This window comes from Pseudoliparis swirei, chromosome 17 (genome assembly GCF_029220125.1).
Source record: "Pseudoliparis swirei isolate HS2019 ecotype Mariana Trench chromosome 17, NWPU_hadal_v1, whole genome shotgun sequence".
Lineage (NCBI taxonomy): Eukaryota > Metazoa > Chordata > Actinopteri > Perciformes > Liparidae > Pseudoliparis > Pseudoliparis swirei.
This window is the reverse complement of record NC_079404.1, coordinates 15607299-15631284: the sequence shown is the minus strand read 5'-3', so window position 1 is coordinate 15631284 and position 23986 is coordinate 15607299. Positions and strand designations below refer to the sequence as shown.

Genomic DNA, 23986 nt, shown 5'->3' with positions numbered 1-23986 from the left:
AAATGAAAAACATATTTTCACATGATTCATTTACACAGAAGCTCTTAGGACATTTAACATGTAATTAATGTAAGTCAGTGCAGTTTGTCAACCTAATTATTTTATCACATTTGTATTCTTTGCCTCCCATAGCGAAGTACATTGCTTTTAAATACTTTTCCAGTATAGTTTATTATATATTGGAGTATCCACAAGACACTGATAAAGAATGTAACAGAAATGGTGTCATCATATTTTTATTCAGAATGGGAATAAGGACCATTACAGAATTAAAACAAAAACAGCAAAACATATTGTCACAAGTAGAAAATTTGGTTTATTTACGGTACATACTGTGGGCAAAAATATCCTTCGGAGAAAAAAAGCCTTTTTAAAAAGCATTCAAACTTCAAGAAGTTAACACTGAAAAAGTGTTGCTCTTTAAAAGATGAGGTGTGGGAAATATCACAACATCAATGATATAACACATTTGGATCTTGTTTTAGAGCAAAATATCTGTTTGGTTCCACAAAGGTTTTTATATATTTTTGATTGGTCCCCCCCTTTTCATTATAAATAAGGGAATTTCATTTTTGAGCTGTTCCTTAAAAAACAAACACACAAAACAACTGTGGTTCAATTTAAGCCCCAATTTATTTCCATAACTTGCACTTTTAATTTCTCATCAGGTGTGCAACCCACATAAGGCAATCGGTCAAGTGTCCTGACACATGTTTCAATAATATATAGTCACACAGCACAAAAGGTAAATCTTCCATTTGCCTCGTCTGAGGGAGAGCTCATCTCAAAGTGTATTTCAAATGAATACAAAATAAATGTAAATATATATCTCTCTCTCTTTCCAGGTTAAGAATTAGAAGTCTGGTTCTGTTTCAGTCGGAGTCTGCTTCACTAAACAGAGTTATACAATACGTTACTCCAGAAAGTGGTCCTCATTAAAAAAAAAAACCTCTTGTACAGTGGGTGTGAAAATAAACCAAAGTATAACATCTGTACTGTATTCACACAGGGTTCCTCAGGTAGGATAAATAAGGGCAGTTCAATTGAGTGTCGGCTGTCTCGATGTTGGCCTTGAACACAGCAGCTTATGATTTAGTAAGACCAATATCTTACCAAAACATAAAGAAAGCCGTAGATTATAATTGACACACAAATAAAGATGAAACTCCACTCCTTGTGGCATGAGACAAAGCAGTACGGACAGAAGTTAGAGCGAAAGGCCCTCAGTATCGCCTGTAGAGAAACATCATTGTTAAAGTTCCAATAAAGCTTTTAAAGTGCCAAAAACTATTAATAAATAGCACATTAACAAATAAGATATACAGTAAATTATGCTGTATTCACTGCTTTTACACACTGCTCACACATATTCTGGTTGTCCTACTGCTGCCAAGAGACACTTTAATCCCAATAAACAAATTTCATTCTCTTTGTGCCAGTTTTATATATATATTATGGTGAAAAGCTGTGCTTGCACACGTAGCCAGGTCACTGGCTGTGACTAATAGTTGGTGAGGACACGTAAAATCTTAAAAAGAGACTCACACATTTATGGAAAGTCTAAAACTCTCAAAAGCCAATATTAGTCTCAGGAGGTTTATCTTATATTCAGAATGGGAATCACCCCTAACCACCACTGAAAGTCTGCTATACCCATTGCTACATTCTGTCTTGACTCGACACATGGGCATCAGTTCCAGAGCTCTCGGCTCGGGAGACTCAGCCACTTTTGTCGCTGCCTTCACCCGTCCGATTCATGCGTGCAGCGATAACTTCCTGCGACACCTTTTTGAGGTCCTTGGCCAAACCCAGGAAGCACATGGTGTCTATGAAGGCCGTGGTGAAATTGAGCTTGATTCCAAACTCACTGGTGGCGTAGTCGAAAGGGAATGTGTGGTGGTAGTTGTGGAAGCCTTCCCCTGGAAACCAAAATGAAAGACTTTAGTATTTTGATAAATGTCAAACAAGTTAGAGTGCATGACTGAAGATATGCATGCACCAATTATGTGGTCCATGTTCACTCATTAAAACACATCAAAGGATGGTAAGGAGACCTTTTTTTGATAATCTTAAAAAGTCTGACTGGCATATAATGTAATTCACAAGTAGCCAAAAACCAGGAGATAACACACAAATATTTTTTCTTTCAGATGAGTGTTTGTCATCATAATACAGTTTAGTTGCCATGGTAACATCACAGGTGTGCCCACGGCCTTAGGAGATACAACACCTACAAATCTCACGGGGCATTTCAGTAGAAAACAATGAAATCAAGGAGCTTAAAATGATGAAGCGCACACTGGTAACACTGCAGGTACAAGCTGAACGCAGTCATTTTTGAATCGTCATTCAAACCTTTCGGACCTGGTAGTAAAAAGTCTAGGAGACTACTTTTGTGTGGATGAACATTGAGGTAATCAACAGAAACTTTCGAAAGAGGAAAATGCTTCCAGGGCAAGGGAGAACAGTCCATACGATTGGGTTTACGACAGCTGCTCTGGGTGCGTAGGACAAGGCGAGACGTGTGGAAAAACTACAATTGGTGCGACTGTAAAACAATTTTTTAAAAAGGGGGGGGAAAATGGAGCACTTTTGATTTCAATCTTGATAGATAAAATGGGGCAGACAATGATATATCTGGAAAGACTGCATGGATAGACAATTGAAAGCAAAGAAAAGTCTGCAAGAATTGTGCAACCACTTGTTGGCGTTTGCAGCTAACAATGCTCTTCGCTGTTTGCAGCATCACACCCCCGTGGTGTCAGCCACCCCAAATAAAGTCTTGACTGGTGGAAACCAATGACACTGAAATAACGCAGTGTCCAAATCTAAAACAAATACATAGCTCAAAAGCTGACATCCTCTGAAATGCAAAGGTTGAACTTTCACCCCTGGGTTATCAAACTGTCCCACTGCAGATGCCCAAGTCCACTTTAAGGGGGCCCACACTCTGGCAGACTTGACACGCTTTCAACAAGGGACGTAAAGATCATTAAAATATTCCTCAGGCTCATTAAGGCACTAAATACCCATGGAGTCATAATACAGCGACAGGTTACTGGAGGACAAAGAAATACACAACAGGCTGTTTCCTTACCGATGGCACTGAGAATAACTATTAGGTTTTCCCTCGGGTTGATGGTCTTGTCATAAGGCCTGTTGCCCCACATGTGTGCAGCGCTGTTGACCAGCCAGGTGGCGTTGAGCATCACTGCATATCTTAGGAGTCCAGGGACAAAGTATGCCACGGATAAGGATTCCCCCCAGAAATACCACGGCACAAACATCGGCAAGCCGAAGCAGAAGATGACCACAGAGAGCTTGTAGTGCCTGAAATAAAGAACACGCATGTAAATCTCTTAGATCCCTTCTCACTAAACAAAACAGATTTATAATGATGTACATTTAATCTTTTGGACAAATCTGTACCCATGCCAGAGTAAAGGGTCCCATAAAGGACATAAATGTAATCCCAATTATAAACCTGACAAAATAATAAACGCCCTTTGTTTGAGAGCAGAAGTACAAATCTGGGATTGTGGAAGGAGATATGACGGTCGACACCAAAGGACTAAACAGGGATTTGATCCCTTGATCATTAATGCACGCATTAGCAGACCATGAATATCAAGCGTTATCATGGTCAATACAACCCAGACTTCCTCTCCAGTTTGGGCAGACGGGGGAATTACTTTTAACAACAAGACACATTTAGAGACAGCCATTATGCATTAGCAATATAGTCAGTGCTATTAAAGGAAATAGTCTGATATTCATATATTATACTTTGGAGAGCAATGGTGTGAAAGCCCAGGTGATGGATAGTAGTGTTGTTTTTTATTATTTAATCTTATATAATGATATTTATATCTGAAAAATACTTGGACAGGAGACAGCAAACATCAAATTGATAACATACAGACTAACATTAGTTTGTCAAGTCATATTTAAATTTCCCTCAGAGACGCAACAAGAACAGCAGTATATTTATAATAAAATTATTATTTCTTTTTTTAAGTACTCAGAGTAATGTTTTCTCACCGTTTCTGGAACATAACCACTTTATCTGCCTTCAGGTCTGACATGTCCAGTTTTTTGCCCTTTTCAATGACATCGGGATGTTTGCGAACCATCAGCCAACCAACATGGGAGAAGAAGAACCCCCGTGTGGCATTGTGGGGGTCTGCGTCCGTCTCGGAGTACTTGTGGTGGACACGGTGGTCCCTCGCCCACTCAAATATGTCATTCTGTTCACAGAGACAAACATTGCGAGGATTATGTGTACAGGGTCAGATACGTCTCAATAAATGCACACAGAGACTCAAATAAAAACACGAAGAGTGACAAATGTGCACAGAACAATTCACAAATACATTCCAATGCACATGTAGATAAATTTCGATTTATATAAATGTAAAAAATCAAATACATTTATGCATTTCTATGTGGATTTATCAGTTTGTGGATCGCACAGCATTTGTTTGCAGATCGCTACACACTTGCGCACGGATTTATGAGACTCGACCGGCGTTGTTCAATCTGTTAATGTCGCCAGGGGAGTCTCATAAATCCGTCGACAAGTGTCTAATGATCCAGAAATAAATACATAGATCCACAAACCAATGGACAAATCCACATAGAGATGCATAAATATATTTGTGCTTTGTTTTTAACATTTATATAAATCGTTGTTTTTTTTAACATGTGCTTTGGAATGTATTTGTAAATTGAATACATTTGTGAATTGTCCTGTACGCATTGTGAATCAGATTACGGTCAGAAATAACAAAACCATAAATGCATCACACTCAAATTGCACAACTTTACTGAAATCCCCATACTACTTCTACTTTTTTGTTGGTGGTGTGAGGAATATTAAGCATTGGAGTAGCTTTTAAAACTCCTTCAGGCATGTTCCATGAAGAATAAATGCTCTGCTTTCAATAATACTTAGTGTTGATGTTTTCTCTCCAATAGCCGACACTCTTTGTTGCATATTGGATGATAATGATTGTTGTGATGTCACAACAACCTGTTTGTACATCCAAGGGTGAAACTCAGGGAATTGCTCCCCTTCAGCAGATGAAATCAAACAGTGAATACCAAACATCAATCAAAACATATTGTGAGTTAAGGGTGCATTAAAGATGCAGCAGCTTCCATGCAATGCACATGGAAATATTGTGCTGCTGCAACAGCCAAATCTCCCCGTTTGGAGGGGGACTCAATAAAGGTGCATCTTACATTATATTACATTTGGTCTTGCGTTACCTGAAAGGCCATGGAGTTGGCAAGAGCGAGGAAGACTCGCAGCGGAAAAGAGGCCTTGTAGCATCTGTGGCTCCATAATCTGTGTGCACCAGCAGTCACACCGAGACCACTGATGAAGTAGCACACTAAAGCTGGAAGAAAGAGGTGGAAAGGACATATTTTAGGGGAAACTGTCACCGCTACACTGAGATTAATTTTACACCCGTGAGAGCAGTCACTAGGCCACCACGTTCTTTCCAATACACCCTGGCCTCTTTGTTCAGAGGAAAGTCATCTATGTGGGGAGATGGAACAGAGAGCGCATGCAGGTCTGCCCTCAGATTTGTTGTTCTAAAACTGCTGAATGCATTTCTATGTGAAGCCCAGACAAGACTACCCAGGATTTGAGACCCGGGGGCTTCTGACTGCCAAAGAGCATTCTGTGGTGGTGCCACACAGCTCACAATGGGATGTCTATGGGACTGGTGATTGTGCTTTGTCTTTCACGGTGAAATAATATGCAGCTCAGCATTGCAAAGATAGAGGGAAATTATGCAACACCAGAGTGGAAACAAAGTTAAGACTGTTTAGGAATTAAAGTAAATAGTTGTGTGTAATTAATATATATACACACATTTCAGCTTACAGTTAGTCTTTCATTAGGGAAAATTAAATACTTACTTTTGAAAATACTAAACATTCCAACAAGTACAACTATTTTACAATCAGCCACATGTTTGAGCACTCGTAAAAGATTTGAAAAACATTTGGATTTGTATAATTAAAAGGCCAGAGTGACTCATTGTGTATTACTCCCATAGGCATAGACCCACCCTCAGGCCGCATGTATTGTAGTTAGCAGAGATAACACACCATCAGCACATTCTGTTCTTCTGTGGCCCACAGGGTGAGAGGAGAAAACACAACAAAATGTTGCATGCTAACCTGCTACAGTGAATACTTACTCCAGGCAAGAGTTGCAACCGAGACGGATGGCAGAAGAACCAGTCCATAAAGAGCTGCGACATGAAGGCTGGACATCAGAATTATATTTCGCCACACCAGCATCCTCGGCGGTTTGGGACCCGCTTGTTCTTTATAGGTGTCGTCAAAAACATCCTCCACCGTCGAGGTTTCTGCCACGGCACCTCGGATCTGTTGCGTGCCATCGTGACGAGTCCTGGTTTCCGTTTCAGTCATTTTCTTTTTCTCACAAGGGGTTTCTGTAAAAGCAGTGCGCAGCAGGAAGAGGAACGGGGGGGGGGAGAAGAAAACAAGAGAGATGTTGCTCAGTTAAATGCGCCCGGCGGGATGCAGGAGGGGAAGGTACGGCGGCTGGCTGAGTCCACGCAGTACGAGCAATGTGCGGTTCTCTCTCCAGCAGCGCCGCGGTCGCGCAGTGGCTGAAAGCGTGGCACTCGTGTAGCAGCGGCACAGCCCGGCTGGGTTTGGTGCGTCTTTGCCGCTCTACTGGTTCATAGTTCCGCCGAACTGAATGCAAGTTAACGGATGTTGCGCTCACACGTCATACGACCGCCCACCGTTCGTGTTACCGGTGCCATGCAGGTGAAATAAAAGACAGACGATGAAGACGCCGGCTCATCGCTCATGTTTCACGACACACCGTGACCACGTTGCGTGCCCCTTTATTTTCAGTGCCGTATGTCGACGATTTGATACTTACAACTGCAGCCATGAAAACCGGGTGCCACTCCTCTTTCACTGCCCGGCTCTCAGTGGCGGCGACTTCACACGAAAGTGGTAACGTTGAGTCGCTGTTGTCGGACAGGAAGATGACCCTTTAGCAACAGTTTCCCCCACCCGGGAGAACCATGGCAATTCACCTTTGGGTGCCCCGCGCCACGGGGATGCCACAGGTCAAAGACTAACCCCTCGACACTTCGCCTCCGGCGGGCGGTAAACGTGTCTGGTCGCTCGGCTAGCAGGTTAGCCGAACGGTGTGCGCGCCGGACAAAGTTTGGCCGTTAACGATAGCGTGGTAGTCTCGCGACCCAAAACAGACAAAACCAGCTGCGACATTATTATTTAAATGACAGTCACACTTTGCATGCGACACTGTGCGCCTCTTCAATAATGTCCGTTCGCGTTGGGTTTGCCTCCCGATGGCTGCTTCGGTCGAGTCTACTCACCGTGAGCTGTAGAGGAAGGCTTCCGAGCTGCAGGCGAGTGGCTGGAGCGATGAACCCGGCGGTGACTGAAGTCCTCACTGCGATGCTGAGCTGGTTTTAAAGCAACTGGTCGACGAGGAAATTGATGCCACAGGTTCTGTTGCCCTATTGGCTGTTTGCTTATGTTACCCACCCTCCCGTTTTTTATCACCAACAGAATGACTGAGACATGGTTTCGCCTCTCAAATCAATCAATATAACTTTTAATCTGATGAAACCGTGTGATGTGTTGTACCACGGGTCAACTCATCTACCACCATGATGTCATACAGCAGGGGTGCTCAATACGTCAATGCAACTCTCAAAACGTTGTTTCATTCATATGACCTGGCCCCCATGTTGATATCTACTCTTAAAGGTTGAACATTTTATTGAAAATTCTAAAATCATTTGTGTAACTTTGCAGCAAAACGTGTGATTATTATATGAATCACACCTTTTAATTTTCTGAAGCATGTACTTTTAGTGAATACACCAGAAATGTGTAGTGAACAAAAATAAAATAAGCAGAAATTAGTAACATATGAGAATAGTGAGCACCCTGCCACAAACGCAGGCATTATCACCCAATTACTCAACTCAAGAGATAGCAGAATCCTATCTAAAAGGCAAGGCTGGCTTGTCGCAATGTATGACATCATATAAACGATGGTAACCCATTGAGGGGAAGTTTGTTTGCTCATACTGTACACGCATGATGTTATTGAACTCGAGTAAACTGGAATGAATGGGATGTTTCCTAAGACGATGGCTCTGAATAAATTGTATTAGCACCGTCTGCTGCACAAATACAGCTACTACAAGGCAGACGAAGGGAAGCACTACAACCTACACGGGAAGTGGACACAATAATATGGACATCTAACACAATATATATATATATCTATATTAGAGATGCACCGATCAGGTTTTTGGTGCCGATCACCGATAATACCGATCACCGATCACTGAAATCAGTATCTGCCGATCCAATAATACCGATCACCGATCACGGTGTCGATTGAAGCATTCTATTTATTGTGTAGCATTATTGCCTAGGACTATGAGGAAATACATATATAAAGCAACTCAAACATTAAAGAAATTACCGATTTCTTTAAACATTTAGCACTTTTACTTTGAAAAATGTCCTAATTGATACATTAAAATGGTTTGATTGCTATTGTAGGGGATTTCAGATATGTATGGAACACATCTGCATTATTCATTTCCTGGAACTCTTGGGGAAATCTATATACAGGACTTTTCTTAACATACAAAAGTCTGACTTATTTTTATAAACTCTTCCTTGGTACAGTAAAAATGTTTTAATGTTAGCATAATTTAAGCTAAATCTCAGAAACTATCTCTAAAGATACAAAATCAGTTCATTGTTTACTTTTATATGTTCGTGTATGATTTGTCGACATCTTATTTTGAAAAACTGATGTTTCACGTGGTTCTTTCCGCTAACTTTGCAAAACCGGATGTTGTCACTTAAATCCTTCCGCTAACTTTATCAAAACCCTCGCGCGCTCCCGATCGAATGTGTTTACCGTGAGCATCAGTCTATAGGGGCAGACATGTGAGTGTCGGCTGAGTTGACCCAGTGATTCAACTCGGGGGACGGGGACGCCGCTCGCTGCGTGAGGATCCCCTCTGACCTCTCACTCTGCGGCCCTCGCCGGGCGCATCGTCTCCGTTGCGGTGCGCGGCGATTGAAACGTCTGATAGTTCTCGCAGATGTTACGTCATCTGATCGGCCGTTCTGAGAACGCCGATCAAAACCGATAATGGGAATATCGGCCGAAATGGATCGGCGCCGATCAGATCGGTGCATCCCTAATCTATATATATATATATCCATACCTGCAAACTCATGAGGGGTGAAAAAGGTGACAACGGGGGTGGGGGGTGCAGGTGACTTTTCTTTCTTTTTTTCACCACACCACATCCACGTTGTTTGAAGCCTCAAAGCTTTTAGAACCACAACTACAATCATTTTATTGTTCTGACCACAAATCTAAATAATGATAATAAACAGTTTAAGAACAAAAGGTCCTCCGCTCTGACTCAGCCCTGTAATGATAGTAATAACAAATATACATTGTCATTATATATAATATGGTTAAAGTCATTCATGAACCAACTTCCTTTTTTTTTGCCTGAACAGTCCTCATGGACTTCTCCCTGAATCTGTTCTGTCTCTACCTGTTTGTCACGATACTCATATTATAACTTCTATACATATTACATACCTGCCATAAATATCATGATACCCGATACCAGAATTCAATACAATACCATAAAAACATCATGGTACCATAAATACGAGACTGGTATATTTATCTATAATAGTAATAAATAAAACATCTGTATGGTTCACTTTTTACCAACTTTTTCAACAATTAACAAATGACAGTAATATTAGTATTAATACAGCCAGATATGAATGAAACTACATGGTTCCATCATAGCATTGATTATACACTATGAGGCCGTTAGTCTCTGACCAGATGATACACAGTTCATCAGGATGAGCAGCTGTAGAGTTACAGAACTTTACAGACTGAAACATTTCACTTCTGGCATCTTTTTATTTTTTAAACCGAAGTCGGTCTCTAAAGCTGCGCCACTTCTCTCGCTGTGAGCTGCGCAGCGCAGTGTGCGCAGACAGCTCGACACGGAGCAGCGCGTGCGCTCTGATCGCTCTCTTAATGAAGTATCGACACTAAAAATATGCTAAATCACATCGTGTTTAACGTACGGGTACTTTGTTAGCATCGCTACACCGTGCAGCGTGACAACAGCAGATGTAGCGGGCTAACATTCAAGCTAACCTGAACCCCCAAACACTGTCGACATCTGAACGCTGATTGGCCGAGACTCGACATGTCCCATCAAAGATGTTTTATTGCGAAGAGCACCACTTCACACTTTTCTCCGCGTCTCACTGCAATCTCAATAGCAGCGGGCCAGGTGACCCCCCCCCCCCAAAAAAACTAAAACTCTTCGGATCTCCACGATTCACGTGGATGACCTATTTTGAGTTCAAAACGGTGAATTTCACCGAAAGGTCACAAGTTTGCAGGTATGTATATCACTAATTCTTGAGATAAGGGACAAAACTACTTTTGAAACCTAAAAAACTAAAATGGGCAGCACATTCATTTGGAATAGAGTTTCTCATAAACACAGGTCTGACCGAACAAACCCTGTAAAGGAACACGTTTTTTATTAAATCACTTTTTATAAAAAATGACATTTATCCCATTTGTTTGTTGATATTTGTCAACTCCGTCAGATGCATTAGAAATCATTTAATTTTAATGATTCAGTGACACTTTTAAGTATTTCAATATCTAATAATAGTGTGCCTACTCCTAGTTAAGTGATAAAAAAAACATTGTATTCCCTTTTTTGAAATTTTACACAGTTGAGGAAAAACGCCGTTGGAAAAAAACTTAATTTTGTTATTTATTTTTAAAATTGTACATATTTAATCCGTGGTTATATGCAGTTAAGACACCACTGCATGTAGTCCATGCAATGTTTTAGTGAATTAACTCTATAAAATAAACAGAAGTAAAAGGCTTTTTTTTTTTAAAGAGAAAAACCCACATCTTAGGGTGGTACAAAACTGACGGTGTTGACGGACTGATGTAAAATCACAGCAAACAAGGTCTGTTAACAAGGCCGTAAAGCTCACATGAGACATTCATGTGTCTTCAGTCCCTCTATGCTTGGACTATAAGTGCATTTAACTGTTTAAGGACAAACTTAAAACTTATTAGCAAAGTCAATGAACGATGCAGGATCTAGAATCCTCTGTGTGTTACAAGACCATCAATCTAGAGAAATTGCACGCAAAACAAACAGGCCAATAAAATGGGGACGGTGAAAGGTAAAGATCTTTAATGACCAAGAATAACTCAATACACCACCAACTCTATTCTATAAATAAAGTAAAAGGTTAACTTTAAACTAAACCCATCCTGGTTCGGTTGAGCACGTCTACTGGAAGTTGGCTCCTCCATACTTGCTCTGGTGGACTATCTGGAGGGGTGTCTACTTCTTGCCTAAAAGCAATAAATATAAATTAACATTTGTGTTGATCATGTATTTTTTGCCAGTCAGTCAGTTTAGTATAAGTATTATGCCAATATTAAATCATAAACACAATCTGTGTTTATTATGCATCCAATAATGAGGTTTTGGAGCATTTGTCAACTCCGTCAGCTTGACCGTCAACAGTCAGACAGCCATTCTGACGGAGTTGGCGCCAGACGGTGTTGACGAAATTAAAGTTTTTATTGTCTGAATCGTATCCCGTACACTGGAGCCATTTAGATTTTTCCCAGTTGCTAGCTGCCTACATAAACTCACCAAAAACACCTCCATTTATTTCACAATTCTTTTTTAAAATAATCATTCTTGGATGACAAAGTTCACATACAAAACCTGTGACGACAGTTATATCAACTTAGTTTGCTAAAAATATATATAAATGTTAAACTTCCGAGACCATGTGCTATACTGCTGCATCCATCAAGAGAAGAAGCATGCACAAGGGGTCCTCAGGGTTAAAGTTCACACCATAATATGCCAGATTTTTTTAATTTGTAAAAATTCTGACAGAGTTGACATGAACTGAGGACAATACTTTGAGTGGCAATTTTTAATGTATAATTTGATGGGTATTTTGCTTTATGTATTCGGTTACATTCTATAAAGCCATGCAATTCATTTCATATTGATATTTATGTATTTATTAAATTTGTAATGACTTTTCTTTGCAATTAGAACCTGTGACCTCTTGCAGAGGACATGTTAATTTGCATGTACTTTCTAGGGCAATGCTTGCACTTGGTCAAATTGCTATGAAAATATATAAATATAGACAAAACTAAGTACATTGGGGTAGTTAAGTCATTCATGTTGAGCTTTTAAAGTATATTTCAATTAATTTATATATGTAATTCTTAAGCCAAGCTTTGCATTTCAGTGGAGGACATGAATTGTCTCTTATCTCAAGAATCAGTGATATATATAATACAATGTGATAGCCCAGCAGCAAATGTTACCTTTGTAAATCTTATAACGTATACCCACTATGTAATAGATGCATTGACTCAACACGTTCACCTCTACAGTCCATCTGCTGTAGTAAAGCACAATCTGTGTATTAAATGAAGTCCCCAAACTTCATGAACTAAACATATTAATAAAGGTGTACATTTTCTCCATGAATAGTAAAATCAGCACATGCTCACGCTCTTATGCAGATTAGTCGATCTGCAGAAAGAAAGAAATGGCAGCAACATTTGATAGCTCCAACTTCTCAAATGTGTAAACTCATTCTGTATCAATGTAAAATGATATATAATATATGTTTAGGTTTGTTGATTTGTGAAAAACAAGCAACTTGAAAGCGCCACCTTACTCTGTATTTTCAGATATTTTATACAGCAAAAGATTAATCAGAAGATTCATGAAAAAATAACCATTTGTTGCAGCCCTAAAACAGAATCCTGAAAGGAGATTTAATCAAGAAGATGAGTGAAAACGCCTGTGTGGTGAACCACGGATGTAAAATAATCCATTATTTGGCATACATCATTATTCAATGCCCCATTGGCTTTCAAAAGCATCCCGAGTGGCTGAAGCGTTGAAGGCCTACTCTGAACAAAAAAAACCTGCTACCTCTCAAAAAGAAGTACCACTTCACAATGAAGAGTGTGTGGAAACATATCCACAGGTACAGCTAGTGTTGGAGAAAAAGCTTCTCCTGTGAGTTTCTTCTGGGGGTCAGGGGCACAACACAGCTCCCTGAAGTTCCTCATGGCCTCCCCATCCAGTTTACAGGAAACATAGACCAGCCTGCGGATAGCAGGTTGGTTTCGCAAAGCTCGGACCACTCTGTAGTGCAGTCCAGCTCGAGCAGGGTTTACCACAGCTACAACAAGGCCTCCACCTTCGGAGCTCAACTGGGACATAACGCTAGGAAGCACCACCTCCGCCTTCCCAGGGATAAACTCACAGTTCAGCACTTCATTGAGAGCTGCGTTGTGTCGAGCATCTTCTACTGCCTGTTCGATGAGCTCTATACCAATAATTCTGTCCACACTGGGCGACATAGTGATGCCGATGGCGCCTGTACCACAGCACACGTCCAGGAGAGTACCACCGACTTTGGTTCCTCCTCCACCATCGTCAGGGTTTGGGAAGCACAGGTTCCTCACTGTGCTATACAGCACCTCAGCAGCTGTCTGGTTCACCTGGAAAAAGGCATCGGCAGAAATGCGGAATCTGAAGCCCAGCACCTGTGAATGACGAAACAAAAACAATATTTACAAAAAACATAGGCATACACAGATTTTGTGGTCCACTCTATCATCACAAAATCAGAATGTATAGGGTAATGTATATGTCGATGTCATGTTGAACAAAGGCTGTGAAAATAGTGAGTAAATTATGTGACTGCAGTCGGCAGTCAAGCTCATGAACAGAGCCCGAACCCCCACTGACTGACTCGGTCATTCCCAGGACAATTTCCTTCCGATCACTCCCCTTGCACATCAATTAATTCTTCACTTAAATACACGTACGTCTTCACTTTAAATACACTTGTCACTTTAAACTTACTTACACTGGTTAAAGTACTGAAACCGGCCTGTCTGTGCACTTTATTTTATATTTGTATTCTTAATTCTTGCCCTCTGTTGATTTTTGTAAATGTTATTGTCTATTGTTACATGACAAATTCCTTGTATGTGAAAACATACTTGGCAATAAAAGGTTCTGATTCTGATTCTGATAAATAATCTGTACCAGAAAGCCTGCATTACAAATGGCAACTGGAGTCATGGGCATTTACCAGATGAGTAGGGTCTGTCTGGGAGATGCGATCACAATGCATTATGGGAAAACTAAAATACAGTGTAGTCCATTTACCCAAGTACTGTATTTAACAGTTTTGAGGTACTTTTGAGTATTTACATTTTGTGCTGCTTTAAACTTCTTGTATTCATCGGAACATATTTCACTTTTTAATCCACAAGTTTTATATATATATATATATATTACCTCCTCGTATATGTGTGGCTGACCATGCAGGAGCTGGTAGGGGGATTCCTCGTGAGTGCAGCGAGTCATGGTGCTCTCCTGGAAAAGCAATGAGTCCAACTGACAGACTGATCCAGGCCCCAGCGTAAAGTACTCCACCAGGTCAGCCTTGTGGACTGCCACCTCTTCTCGGGTGAGCTCCTGTGGATGAAAGTACACGATAGCCATGGTGTGGCCCTCTGCGTTGGTCCTCACTGTGATCTCTCTCCAGTGACCCCCAGTGTGGAACAGCAGGCACGGCTCCAGGGGCGAGAGACGCATGAATCCCTGATAACACCTGGCTACCAGTGTGTGCTTCTCCGGCATGTTGAGCAGGTGATCTCCATTGACGCACACAATGTTTCCCTTCCTGCCTGTGCCCACGTAAAAACCAACTGTCTTTGGATTTCCATCCACTCCTCTGTTGACAGAAAACGTGGACTTGTTGCGGTAGCCATCCCTCACTGGCGATGGCAGAACAGGCAAGACAGGGAAGCCAGGTTTACTTCTGACAGGTGATGATTGTGATTGCACGTCACCTGTAAGATACATGGAGAGCTGAGATAGTATCATTTCCTGATGCTTTTGCTTGAGCTCTAGTTGATCATCATAGCTCAGCCTCCACAGAGGAGTGATCACATCAGCTAGCCTTTCCTCCCAGGACAGATGATCCGTGCAGGGAGGTTTCTTCTGACTTTTTCTCAGCTGTTTCTTCGATGGTGGTTTCCTTTGGCCTTCTGAGATCGTGTCATTCGTCAAACAATACAGACGAGTTTGCCTCACTGTAACGTTATACAGAATATGACGTTTGGCAAATATAACTGACCTGCTGTGTAAAGCTGCCAAAGCCATTTCCACTTTTGGAGAAATCGCTGCAATGGCGGGTGGTTCTGAAAGTGTCAGCTGGTGTCACAAAGACGTCCAGAGCCGCTCTATGCAAAACCACTGACTTTAGGTATCAGAGTTTAAAACCCTCCTTTGTTGTCGGGTGTACGAAGGGCACGCTGGCCGGGCCACTCAATTGTTACCACGTGTTATTTAAGAGCCGGGTCGCTTCTACACGTCATCTCCGTGCGTCCCAGGGCAAGTAAACATTTCCGCTTTGTCGCGATGGACTCAAACAAGGACGAAGCGGAGCGGTGCATTAAAATAGCCCGAATTGCAGTCAACAACAACCAGCCGGACAAAGCCAGGAAGTTTCTGGAGAAAGCACAGCGCCTGTTTCCGACAGATCAGGCGAAAAGTACGTCGAACAAACGCCTGTTTCGGGAGAGATTGGGTTAGGGTGGGCCAGCGCTGTAAAGAACAAATTAGCTAACGTTAGCATAACCATGTTAACGTTACACCAGCTGCTCCAAGCCGACGCTGGTATTTGTCGTGTATCAGCCCCCCAGTATTTGGTTACTTGAGGTCTTAAATTGGTGCTTATTCACAGTTCGCGTTTACAGTGCTGACGTCACAGTGCTAACCGCTAGCTCAAGCTAATACGTTATCTGAGAGAAAGGGACCCGTGGAGTTTTATCTTTTTAAATAATATGACTCCACCGTCTCCACAGACTTGTTGGAGTTGTTGGCGCAGAACGGGAAGCCTCCGGATGAGAAAGGCGGTCCTGTGAACGGAGACGGACCCACCATGAGGCACCGCGGCCACGGAGAGGAGCCCAACGTGTCCGCACCGGGGGCCACGGACTCGGGGAAACCGTTCACCGCGGATCAGCTGGAGGCTGTCAGAAAGTCAGTGCACGTGTGAATCTGCTCTTTTGTCTTGGTAATAGCGTTACTACGCCGTGGCACGACACACACGCCACGAGGTGTTTTACTCGGTACCATATCAATCAATATTATGACATTTTGGTGCGCTATATATTAAATAATATTCAATCTTTGTGGAAGTGATTTTGGAAAAGATACTCGTTAATAACTGACTGATTAAGAAGCATTTATTTCCAACTCACTCACTTTTCTCAGTTATTAGATGATTTTGAAAAGATCAAAGTTTACATTGCATTGATATGGGAACAACAAACTGATGTGATATTTTTGATAGTTTTTTTGAAAGATTTAAAAACGAGCATTGTAGTGCCATAAGTCAAATGAGAATATTGGAATTGGCAAAATGAAGTGCGTGAAGTACATTTTTCTTTGTGTGCTGACCATTCTCAGAAAGACTATTAAGAATGTACAGATTGAATAAAGTCACTTTTTTTTCATAACTGTTACGGTAATGAGATATTTAATGATGCACTCATATCGCAGGAGATGTTTTAAAATGTTTTAATTTTTTTATATGAATCTGCTAACTGTCTCTGGTTGTTGTTTGTTTGTTTTTTCTGCAGGATTAAGAGCTGTAAAGATTATTACCAAATTCTTGCTGTTGAAAAGACGGCCTCTGAGGAGGATCTTAAAAAATCTTACAGAAAGCTGGCTCTAAAATTTCACCCAGATAAAAATCACGCACCTGGAGCCACCGAGGCATTTAAAGGTAAATTAAAAGTAATCTCCAGTGCTGTTCTATTGATGACTTCTAAATATTTGCTTACTAAGTGCAAATATGTGGGGGCTTCTATGTGTGTCTTCCAGCTATCGGTAATGCCTATGCTGTGCTGAGTAACACTGAGAAACGAAAGCAGTATGACCAGTATGGAGAGGAGAAATTGCACCCAAGCAGGCAAAGACAACATCGTGATTTTGAAGCTGACATCTCACCCGAGGATCTCTTCAACATGTTCTTTGGTGGAGGCTTCCCATCAAGTAAGAGGAGGGCAGATGAATACAGGCCTAGTCAGTGTGTTGTCATTTTTGTGTGTACTATGGAGGCCCAAGAGTATCGTGGTGTTCTTGTTTGGAGTAACATGTTTCCACGCCTCAGCAACCCACTTATTCAAACTAGGCTTCTTCACTATGTTCTGCATAACCTGGGTGTTGATTATGATCGTGATTGCATGTTGTATGCCGCTGGCTCTTCTGTCCTAGGCAGCTATCATGTTATGGCTGGAGTCAATTAGATGGAGCTGTCTGACTGGATGTACAGCCTTGTGAATATTTTTTTTGTGTTGCTTTTCATCTTCCAAAGCAAAACAAATGTCAGATCCCAGTGCGAAAGCTAGTGTTAAACACAACTTTATTCTGATAGTTTCTTATCATTAATATGCTATTTTAAAAATTCTTTTCAGGCTAGTTTATTATCATTAATATGCTATTTCTGAAATTCTTCTCAGGTAACGTACATGTTTACAGAAATGGAAGAATGCACTCTGCACACCATAATAGGCAAGAAAGACAAGAACAGCAGAGAGATGTAAGTCCTGTCTATAATACTATAATAACACTTTCTTTTCATACCAGCTGATGTTCTGTATGCTCTGCAAGGAAACCGTCATGAAATGTTTTTTTTGTTCTGTCTCTGGACAGGGAGGTCTGGCTCTGTTTGTCCAGCTGATGCCCATCTTAATCCTCTTCGTTGTTTCTGCTCTTAGCCAGATGATGGTCACCCAACCTCCCTACAGCCTTAGCTACCACCCGTAAGTGTTTCACTGCTCAGAGAGCTTTCTGAGGCTGTGCAAGCAAAATATCTCATCGGTCTCCCTCTGTTGTCTTGTCTATGCATCAGGTCAGCTGGACATCTTCATAAAAGACATACATCAAACCTGAAGGTGCTTTTCTATGTGGGCGATCGCTTCAATGAAGAATATTCGGGCAAGAACCTGAAGACTGTTGAGAGAAGTGTAGAAGAAGACTACATCTCCAACCTTAGAAACAACTGTTGGAAGGAGAAACAACAGAGTAAGTTATTGTAATTATTGATTAATCTGCCAGTTATTTTCACAATGAATAAGTTGATCCTGAGTTAACTAGTCACACTTTACAGTTCGGTAACCGTACAGTATGGCATCTTGTTTTTAAGTTTGGTGTGTTATTGTTTCATGGGTGAAATAAAATAACACTGTTTGACTGAATTACAAAGGATAACATATGTCATATTTAAGGAGGAATTGATTGTAAACATTTTGGTGTGGATATAGCCTGTGAACTAGAGTACTGACATACTCTCCTCTTGTACTTTCAGAGGAAGGCTTGCTGTATCGTGCTCGTTACTTTGGGGATTCTGAGTCGTACCAAAGGGCGCAGAGAATGGGGACTCCCAGCTGTTCCAGACTATCTGAGATTCAGGTTCTATTGGATGGCTAGAAACCCATTGTGCACATATGGGTAAGTTACCACAACCCTAACAATGATATTACAGAAAAATGGCAACTGTATTTATTTTTACTTTATTTGATAGGAACAAATCCTTTATACTTGGACGAGCTGAAAGCAGCTATCCAATGCAAGTATCGTGGGGTTTAAGATGTTGGCACCTGTCCTCAGAAGGAATTTTATGAAACCAAGAATACAGTACATAAACTGCAAAAAAAACTCCAGCAATTTGCATTTTATTATCCCACTAGTTACACACTCTTCATTAGCGTTGACAGTTTTCCAAAGCATACCAAATGTGTTTGGATTGACTACAAACTTCCACGGTTGTGTTGCCATTTATTTAAATGTAAGGACTTTCCTCCAATTTGTAATCCATCACGGCAAGCCTTTCATCAATTTTATTTTGGTTAATTTACTTGTTGACACATGCCGTTGCAAGCGGGTACTGACACCTGATATTTAAGAATCAGCTAAGTTGTCTCAGCTGTCAGTGTTTCCCACGAGCACTTCACTGCACCAACAAGAAGGCTTTTTAAAACGGGTCCTGCTCTCAGCAGCATTACCATGTTATAGCAGGACGTTGACCAATAAAACAAGACATCAATATAGGCAACTTGGCTAGCTTGAGCAAGGGTCAAGTCTCTGCGAGTTGTTTTTAACCCTCCTGTCGCCTTAGGGTCATTTTGACCCGATTCAATGTTTCACCCTCCTGTTACCTTTATATTTACTAACATATTTTACCCTTTGGGTTCAATTTGACGCCAGCAATTAAAACCTCCAGAAAATTATTAGAATTAATATTGTTTTCCAAGTTTAAGTGTGAGGCACTTTATGTTTGTTTGTTGACTACCGAAAGAACACCGACATTAAACATTGAATGGGGTCAAATTAATCCTAAGGCGGGGGGAGGGTGTAATATTGATTCGGATCAAATTGACCCGAAGGCAACACAAGGGTTAATACTGAAATAAACCAAGACATATGACTGCATGGAAGGTGGGAATAACAACTTTTTTTTTTTTAATGATTTTTTTTACATATTGTATTATTTGAAAAAATGCTGCAAGGTTTGAAATTGCCTAAAATGTGCACAAATGTCAGTCTGCTCAATTTCTTCTTGCAGCATTGTCACTGATACTGAGCGTTGCACAAATGATAATGAATGATCCGTGTAGATGTTTGTTGTGTTTGCATGTAAAGGAATCTAATCAGAGTGCATCCCCTATCAGTGATTCTGTTTTTGTTTTTTGCAGGTTCGTCGGTACTTGAATCTAATTATAAGAAATCGGTCGGAGCCCACTGAAATTGGAGCATATTTCTGCAGAAAACCAAGAGAATCAAAAATGCCTTTTGTGCAGTGGGCAGCAGACATCATCAGGGAACCTCTCTGCAACTTGGTGTAGATTGACTTCCTGTAGAACTGAGCAGCTTTGAGTTGACTGCTGACATTTACTTACTCAATGTGTCTTCAGTGTGGCGAGAGTCCGCTGGGCGTCCCGGTGGAAAGTAAGAGCATAGTTGTCTATTTGAATGGTAAACAAAGCTGTTAAGATTAGCTTTCTCTGTCCCAGTCTTTTTTGTTTTCCCTAAACATTTTGAGAAACCTCATGGCCTTCTCATAGACAACTGTGTGAGCCACTCACAAGGAAAATGTGTAATTTTTATAGTTCTTAACCAATGTAAATATTCATTTTACTTTTAACAGTGCAGGGTTTATTGGAGTTAATATCATTTACTATTATGTTATTTTGTGGATTTGCTTGTAGCCTGTTGGATCATAAGTATTGAAAATCATTGCACAAATAAAAGTAAACCATATTTATTAAATTAACATACTAAAATTGTAAAACGGTTTCTTTGTATTCAATTTGTCCGATGGTTAACGAGTGCATATGTTCTCTTTTAAACTAGACCAAGAGTCTACAGCCATGCTCAGTCGAGTGAGGCTGTACTTAGGACATCAGGGCTTCAAGCTGAATGTAACTTTAGCCTTCTAACATGCTCAGAATGACCGTTAACTTGCTGATGCAGGTGTAATGGTTTTCATGTTCACTACAAAAAGTACAGTTGATGGTTATTACTTTTTCAGGTTTTCATTCAGAAACCAAAGAATTGGACACGAGATTAAAAGCAAGGGGACAATCAATCATTACAATTATGTTGTGGGGATCATGAACATCGAAAACGGGTATAATGGCATATCAGCCAATAATTGTTCAGATACTGGCTGCAACAAAAAAAAAGACCTTCAAAATAGAAGCACAAAAAAAATGTTCTCCCTTTTTTAAGAAAAGGCATATTTATTTCATGCCGTCGCGGGCCACATAAAATGATGTGGCGGGCCATGAGTTTGACACGTATGATCTAGGGCATTTACTCACACACACATGCACTGCCCTAGAGAGGTTTCCTGGTATGCTCATACATGTATGACTGATTTGGGCCGATTAAAAACCGAGATAAACCTTCCCTGAACTCCAAATAGTGTAGATTAGATGATTTGAACGTGCATTTAACATCATGGACAGACTGGCACTACATAAGTCAATCACCAACAGTCTTAAGGATTCATCCTCTTCAAACCATGAATATCTTATATTGCAGTCTATATAACTGTTGCTGAGATATTTCAGTCTGGAGCAAAGGGGTGAGCCAACTTGTTACCATCCCTAATGCCACACTGGTAACGCATAATAAACACGCACTCAATTAATACAAAATCATTTATTTGTTTTCAGTTAAAAATACAAAATGCATGTTTCAGGTCATATTTGACTATCAAATACATAAGTTGCTCCTTTTTAAGGTTGAGACTACATTCATAGGAAAGTAACTGACCCATCCAGGTGAGCAGCTGCCACGAGTCATACGATGCCTCCGCGGAAAGCTTTATATGCAAGTAATACACCACAAACAACCATCCTGTTTGACATGTCTTAGAGGCATAACATATTGTCTTAAAGACAATGCTTAACACACAAGCCTCCTACAGTCAGCCTACATGGGAATTCAGTTCAGCTAATCAGGGGCAGGAGTGCTTGGTCAGCAGCACTCCTCAATCAGCAGCTCCCCTGAATAATACAGCTTCCTCTTCACAGCCCGAAAGCTCGTACTCAACCTCAAAGTGTCTTGGTGCCTTGCCGATGTCTGTGGGGACTTTCTACCTTTGAAGAGCTTCTGAACCTTTGGCCACAGACCGCCGGACTCGAGCCTCAGCACCAGGGTCACATGGAAGGTTGAGACCAGGGTGGCATCCACTGCTATTTGGTCCACAGTAAATAGGAAGCCCTGATCCCCCCTGTCCACACAAAGGTCAATGAGCGCTCCCCTGAGGCCGCAAGGCTCGCTGACAGCCAGGTGCAGCAGCTCTTGGCAGATATTGTGCAGTAGATAGTCAGGTAAAATGAGTTTGGAGCAGCCCAGGATGTTTGAGGCATCGTTGAGACTTTGTGTTATTGTTGCTACAACCTCAGTAGCCAGCACTTCCTCCAGGGGATAACAGAAGAAACTGCTGTCCAACGCTGACAGGGAAATGTCTGCCACAGAGCCTAAAACAAAAGAATGCAGGTTAAAGTCGTGTCTGGTAGTGCAGTTCTCACTAAGAGGAGGAATCTGCCTCCTTCAACCCGTTTGTTCTTTGTCAGTTCATGCTCCCTCCTTTAAACTAGTGCAAATCAACTGAAATAAAACTAAAACATTTTGTTTGCAATTAACAGAATGGAACCTCTCCATACAAAATCTTGCAATACTCACCAGTGTCACTTCTGCTCCACTGATGATCAGCTTGATTGATCCCCTTCAGCTCTGTCAGCCTCCGCAGCAGACTGCCCCAGGACAGTCGCTTTGGACCCCTGTCTCCGTTGGAGAAGGAGGAAAGCTGCCGTCCAGGGAGTGATTGCTAGAAAAAGACATATTTACAAACAAAGAAAAAGATATCATATTGTAATAAATAAATAAAAATAAGTGCTATGTTATCCTCCAACGGTTGGTCCCCCTAACGAACCAGACCAGCTGGAAAACACACTGCAACAATGGAACAAAGCGTTATATATAAGCCAGGATGCCCCGCCCTCTGTATTTATTAACCAATGAGGTTTCAGCTCACGTATTCTGCTCTCTGTCCTCCCTGGTAACATTTTTGGTCACTTTGAATAGGTAAAGGCCAGGACACCTGACCCTGCAAGCGTCCGGTTTCCAACCAAACAAGTAGTCATAATTTATGTGTTTCTACAATATTGTAAGAGTAAACGTCCAAATCGACCAATCAGAGCCCGTCGTCAAAACCCATGAATTACTATGACACACCCCTTCAGTTTTGGGACAACAGATATGATGAAAGAGCTGTGGAAAGATTCACTTTTGCCCCTGGCAGTTTAAACTGACACGCACTGCACGTATGTCTCGTGTTTTCTGTAACTGATCGGAAACGTGAGTGCTGACCTTATTTCTTGTTTTAATCAATGCATTGGAGTCACTTTATGAGTCTCTCAAGGACCGTCTTCCCCGACGCATGGACTCAACAGGCTACAGCCCCGTCAAGTTGCAGACCAGTTTCGGGCCACAAATGTAATATTATAATATTTGTTTATCTAAGAAAACTTTCCTGACACCTTCTCTTAAAACCTTAAAAAGTCAGAATTATTTATTTCTGAGAAGTGTAACCTCCGTCGGGAAAGTCCTAGGATTATTGAACATAGGCCTATAATCAATACTTTTGTTAAATGTGTGCTTCGGTTTATTGGCCGAATATGTTTCATAATTTATAAAAAGCTGCTGCTATTCTTAGAGAAACAAAGCAATCCGAAGGAAGTTTTAGGATCAACTACTCTGACTCCTGACTTCATATACACGCAGAGCTAAGCACACACGCACACAGATACACACACAGACACACACACAAACACACACACGCACGAACAGCATACACACACACACACGGTGCCTCCCTCACCTCTTTCAAATGATCCTCTTGTTTAATAGGCTCGACATTAACATTATCATCATCTGTTGGTCAACGTGTTTACAGTATATAGTGTTTTTTTGTTTTTGTATGTGCTTTAAAAAAATCGATAGTTCATACAGTCTTGTGTGGTCTTGAATTATTGGTTTGTGTTTCAGCTCTGATATGGGACTGAGGCCTACTGTATAGAACTTGTGCTGCAGGCCAAATGCAGGTGGTAAACAAATAAACGACTTATTGCAGCACACAGCTCAGCCCTAGTTCCATTGAACACAAACCGACTGTACGTTGGAGAATATATGAC

At 41.1% G+C, this 23986-nt stretch overlaps 4 protein-coding genes and 1 pseudogene across 5 annotated transcripts in view; 2 read left to right on the top strand and 3 right to left on the bottom strand.

Moving 5' to 3' along the window:
• Positions 1-220: 220 nt before the first annotated feature.
• Positions 221-7520, bottom strand: scdb (stearoyl-CoA desaturase b). The gene is made up of 6 exons (XM_056435651.1): positions 7401-7520; positions 6216-6473; positions 5272-5402; positions 4042-4247; positions 3098-3330; positions 221-1919 (listed from the first exon to the last, which is right to left on the bottom strand). The coding sequence occupies exons 2-6, from the start codon at positions 6448-6450 to the stop codon at positions 1720-1722; spliced, it is 1005 nt and encodes a 334-aa protein (XP_056291626.1). The 5' UTR covers positions 6451-6473; positions 7401-7520; the 3' UTR covers positions 221-1719.
• Positions 7521-11311: 3791 nt separating this feature from the next.
• On the bottom strand, positions 11312-15518 carry trmt2b (tRNA methyltransferase 2 homolog B). The gene is made up of 2 exons (XM_056435412.1): positions 14505-15518; positions 11312-13741 (listed from the first exon to the last, which is right to left on the bottom strand). The coding sequence occupies exons 1-2, from the start codon at positions 15372-15374 to the stop codon at positions 13118-13120; spliced, it is 1494 nt and encodes a 497-aa protein (XP_056291387.1). The 5' UTR covers positions 15375-15518; the 3' UTR covers positions 11312-13117.
• Positions 15519-15616: 98 nt separating this feature from the next.
• dnajb12a (DnaJ heat shock protein family (Hsp40) member B12a) lies at positions 15617-20571 on the top strand. The gene is made up of 9 exons (XM_056435353.1): positions 15617-15765; positions 16079-16256; positions 16859-17004; positions 17103-17273; positions 17741-17820; positions 17934-18043; positions 18133-18305; positions 18589-18731; positions 19976-20571. The coding sequence occupies exons 1-8, from the start codon at positions 15633-15635 to the stop codon at positions 18708-18710; spliced, it is 1113 nt and encodes a 370-aa protein (XP_056291328.1). The 5' UTR covers positions 15617-15632; the 3' UTR covers positions 18711-18731; positions 19976-20571.
• An 860-nt stretch (positions 20572-21431) lies between these two features.
• On the bottom strand, positions 21432-22691 carry LOC130207003 (DNA damage-inducible transcript 4 protein-like; annotated as a pseudogene).
• Positions 22692-23100: 409 nt separating this feature from the next.
• Positions 23101-23986, top strand: part of spock2 (SPARC (osteonectin), cwcv and kazal like domains proteoglycan 2) — a 37176-nt gene continuing 36290 nt past the window's right edge. The window contains exon 1 of one of the 2 annotated variants that reach the window (XM_056435352.1): positions 23101-23150. The gene's annotated coding sequence lies outside the window, so the exon portion shown is untranslated. Of the gene's footprint in view, positions 23289-23986 lie in introns of both variants that reach the window. The other variant, XM_056435350.1, reaches the window with a different exon arrangement.

Coding starts and splice junctions, on each gene's coding strand:
- scdb (XM_056435651.1), bottom strand. CDS start 6,450: ATGACTGAAACGGAAACCAGGACTCGTCACGATGGCACGCAACAGATC. Junction 5,403..6,215: donor GGTTGCAACTCTTGCCTGGA/GTAAGTATTCAC, acceptor TCTTTCTTCCAG/CTTTAGTGTGCTACTTCATC. Junction 3,331..4,041: donor GTGGTTATGTTCCAGAAACG/GTGAGAAAACAT, acceptor TCTTTATTTCAG/GCACTACAAGCTCTCTGTGG.
- dnajb12a (XM_056435353.1), top strand. CDS start 15,633: ATGGACTCAAACAAGGACGAAGCGGAGCGGTGCATTAAAATAGCCCGA. Junction 15,766..16,078: donor TCCGACAGATCAGGCGAAAA/GTACGTCGAACA, acceptor CCGTCTCCACAG/ACTTGTTGGAGTTGTTGGCG. Junction 16,257..16,858: donor CAGCTGGAGGCTGTCAGAAA/GTCAGTGCACGT, acceptor TTTTTTCTGCAG/GATTAAGAGCTGTAAAGATT.
- trmt2b (XM_056435412.1), bottom strand. CDS start 15,374: ATGGCTTTGGCAGCTTTACACAGCAGGTCAGTTATATTTGCCAAACGT. Junction 13,742..14,504: donor AGCCACACATATACGAGGAG/GTAATATATATA, acceptor CGTCATTCACAG/GTGCTGGGCTTCAGATTCCG.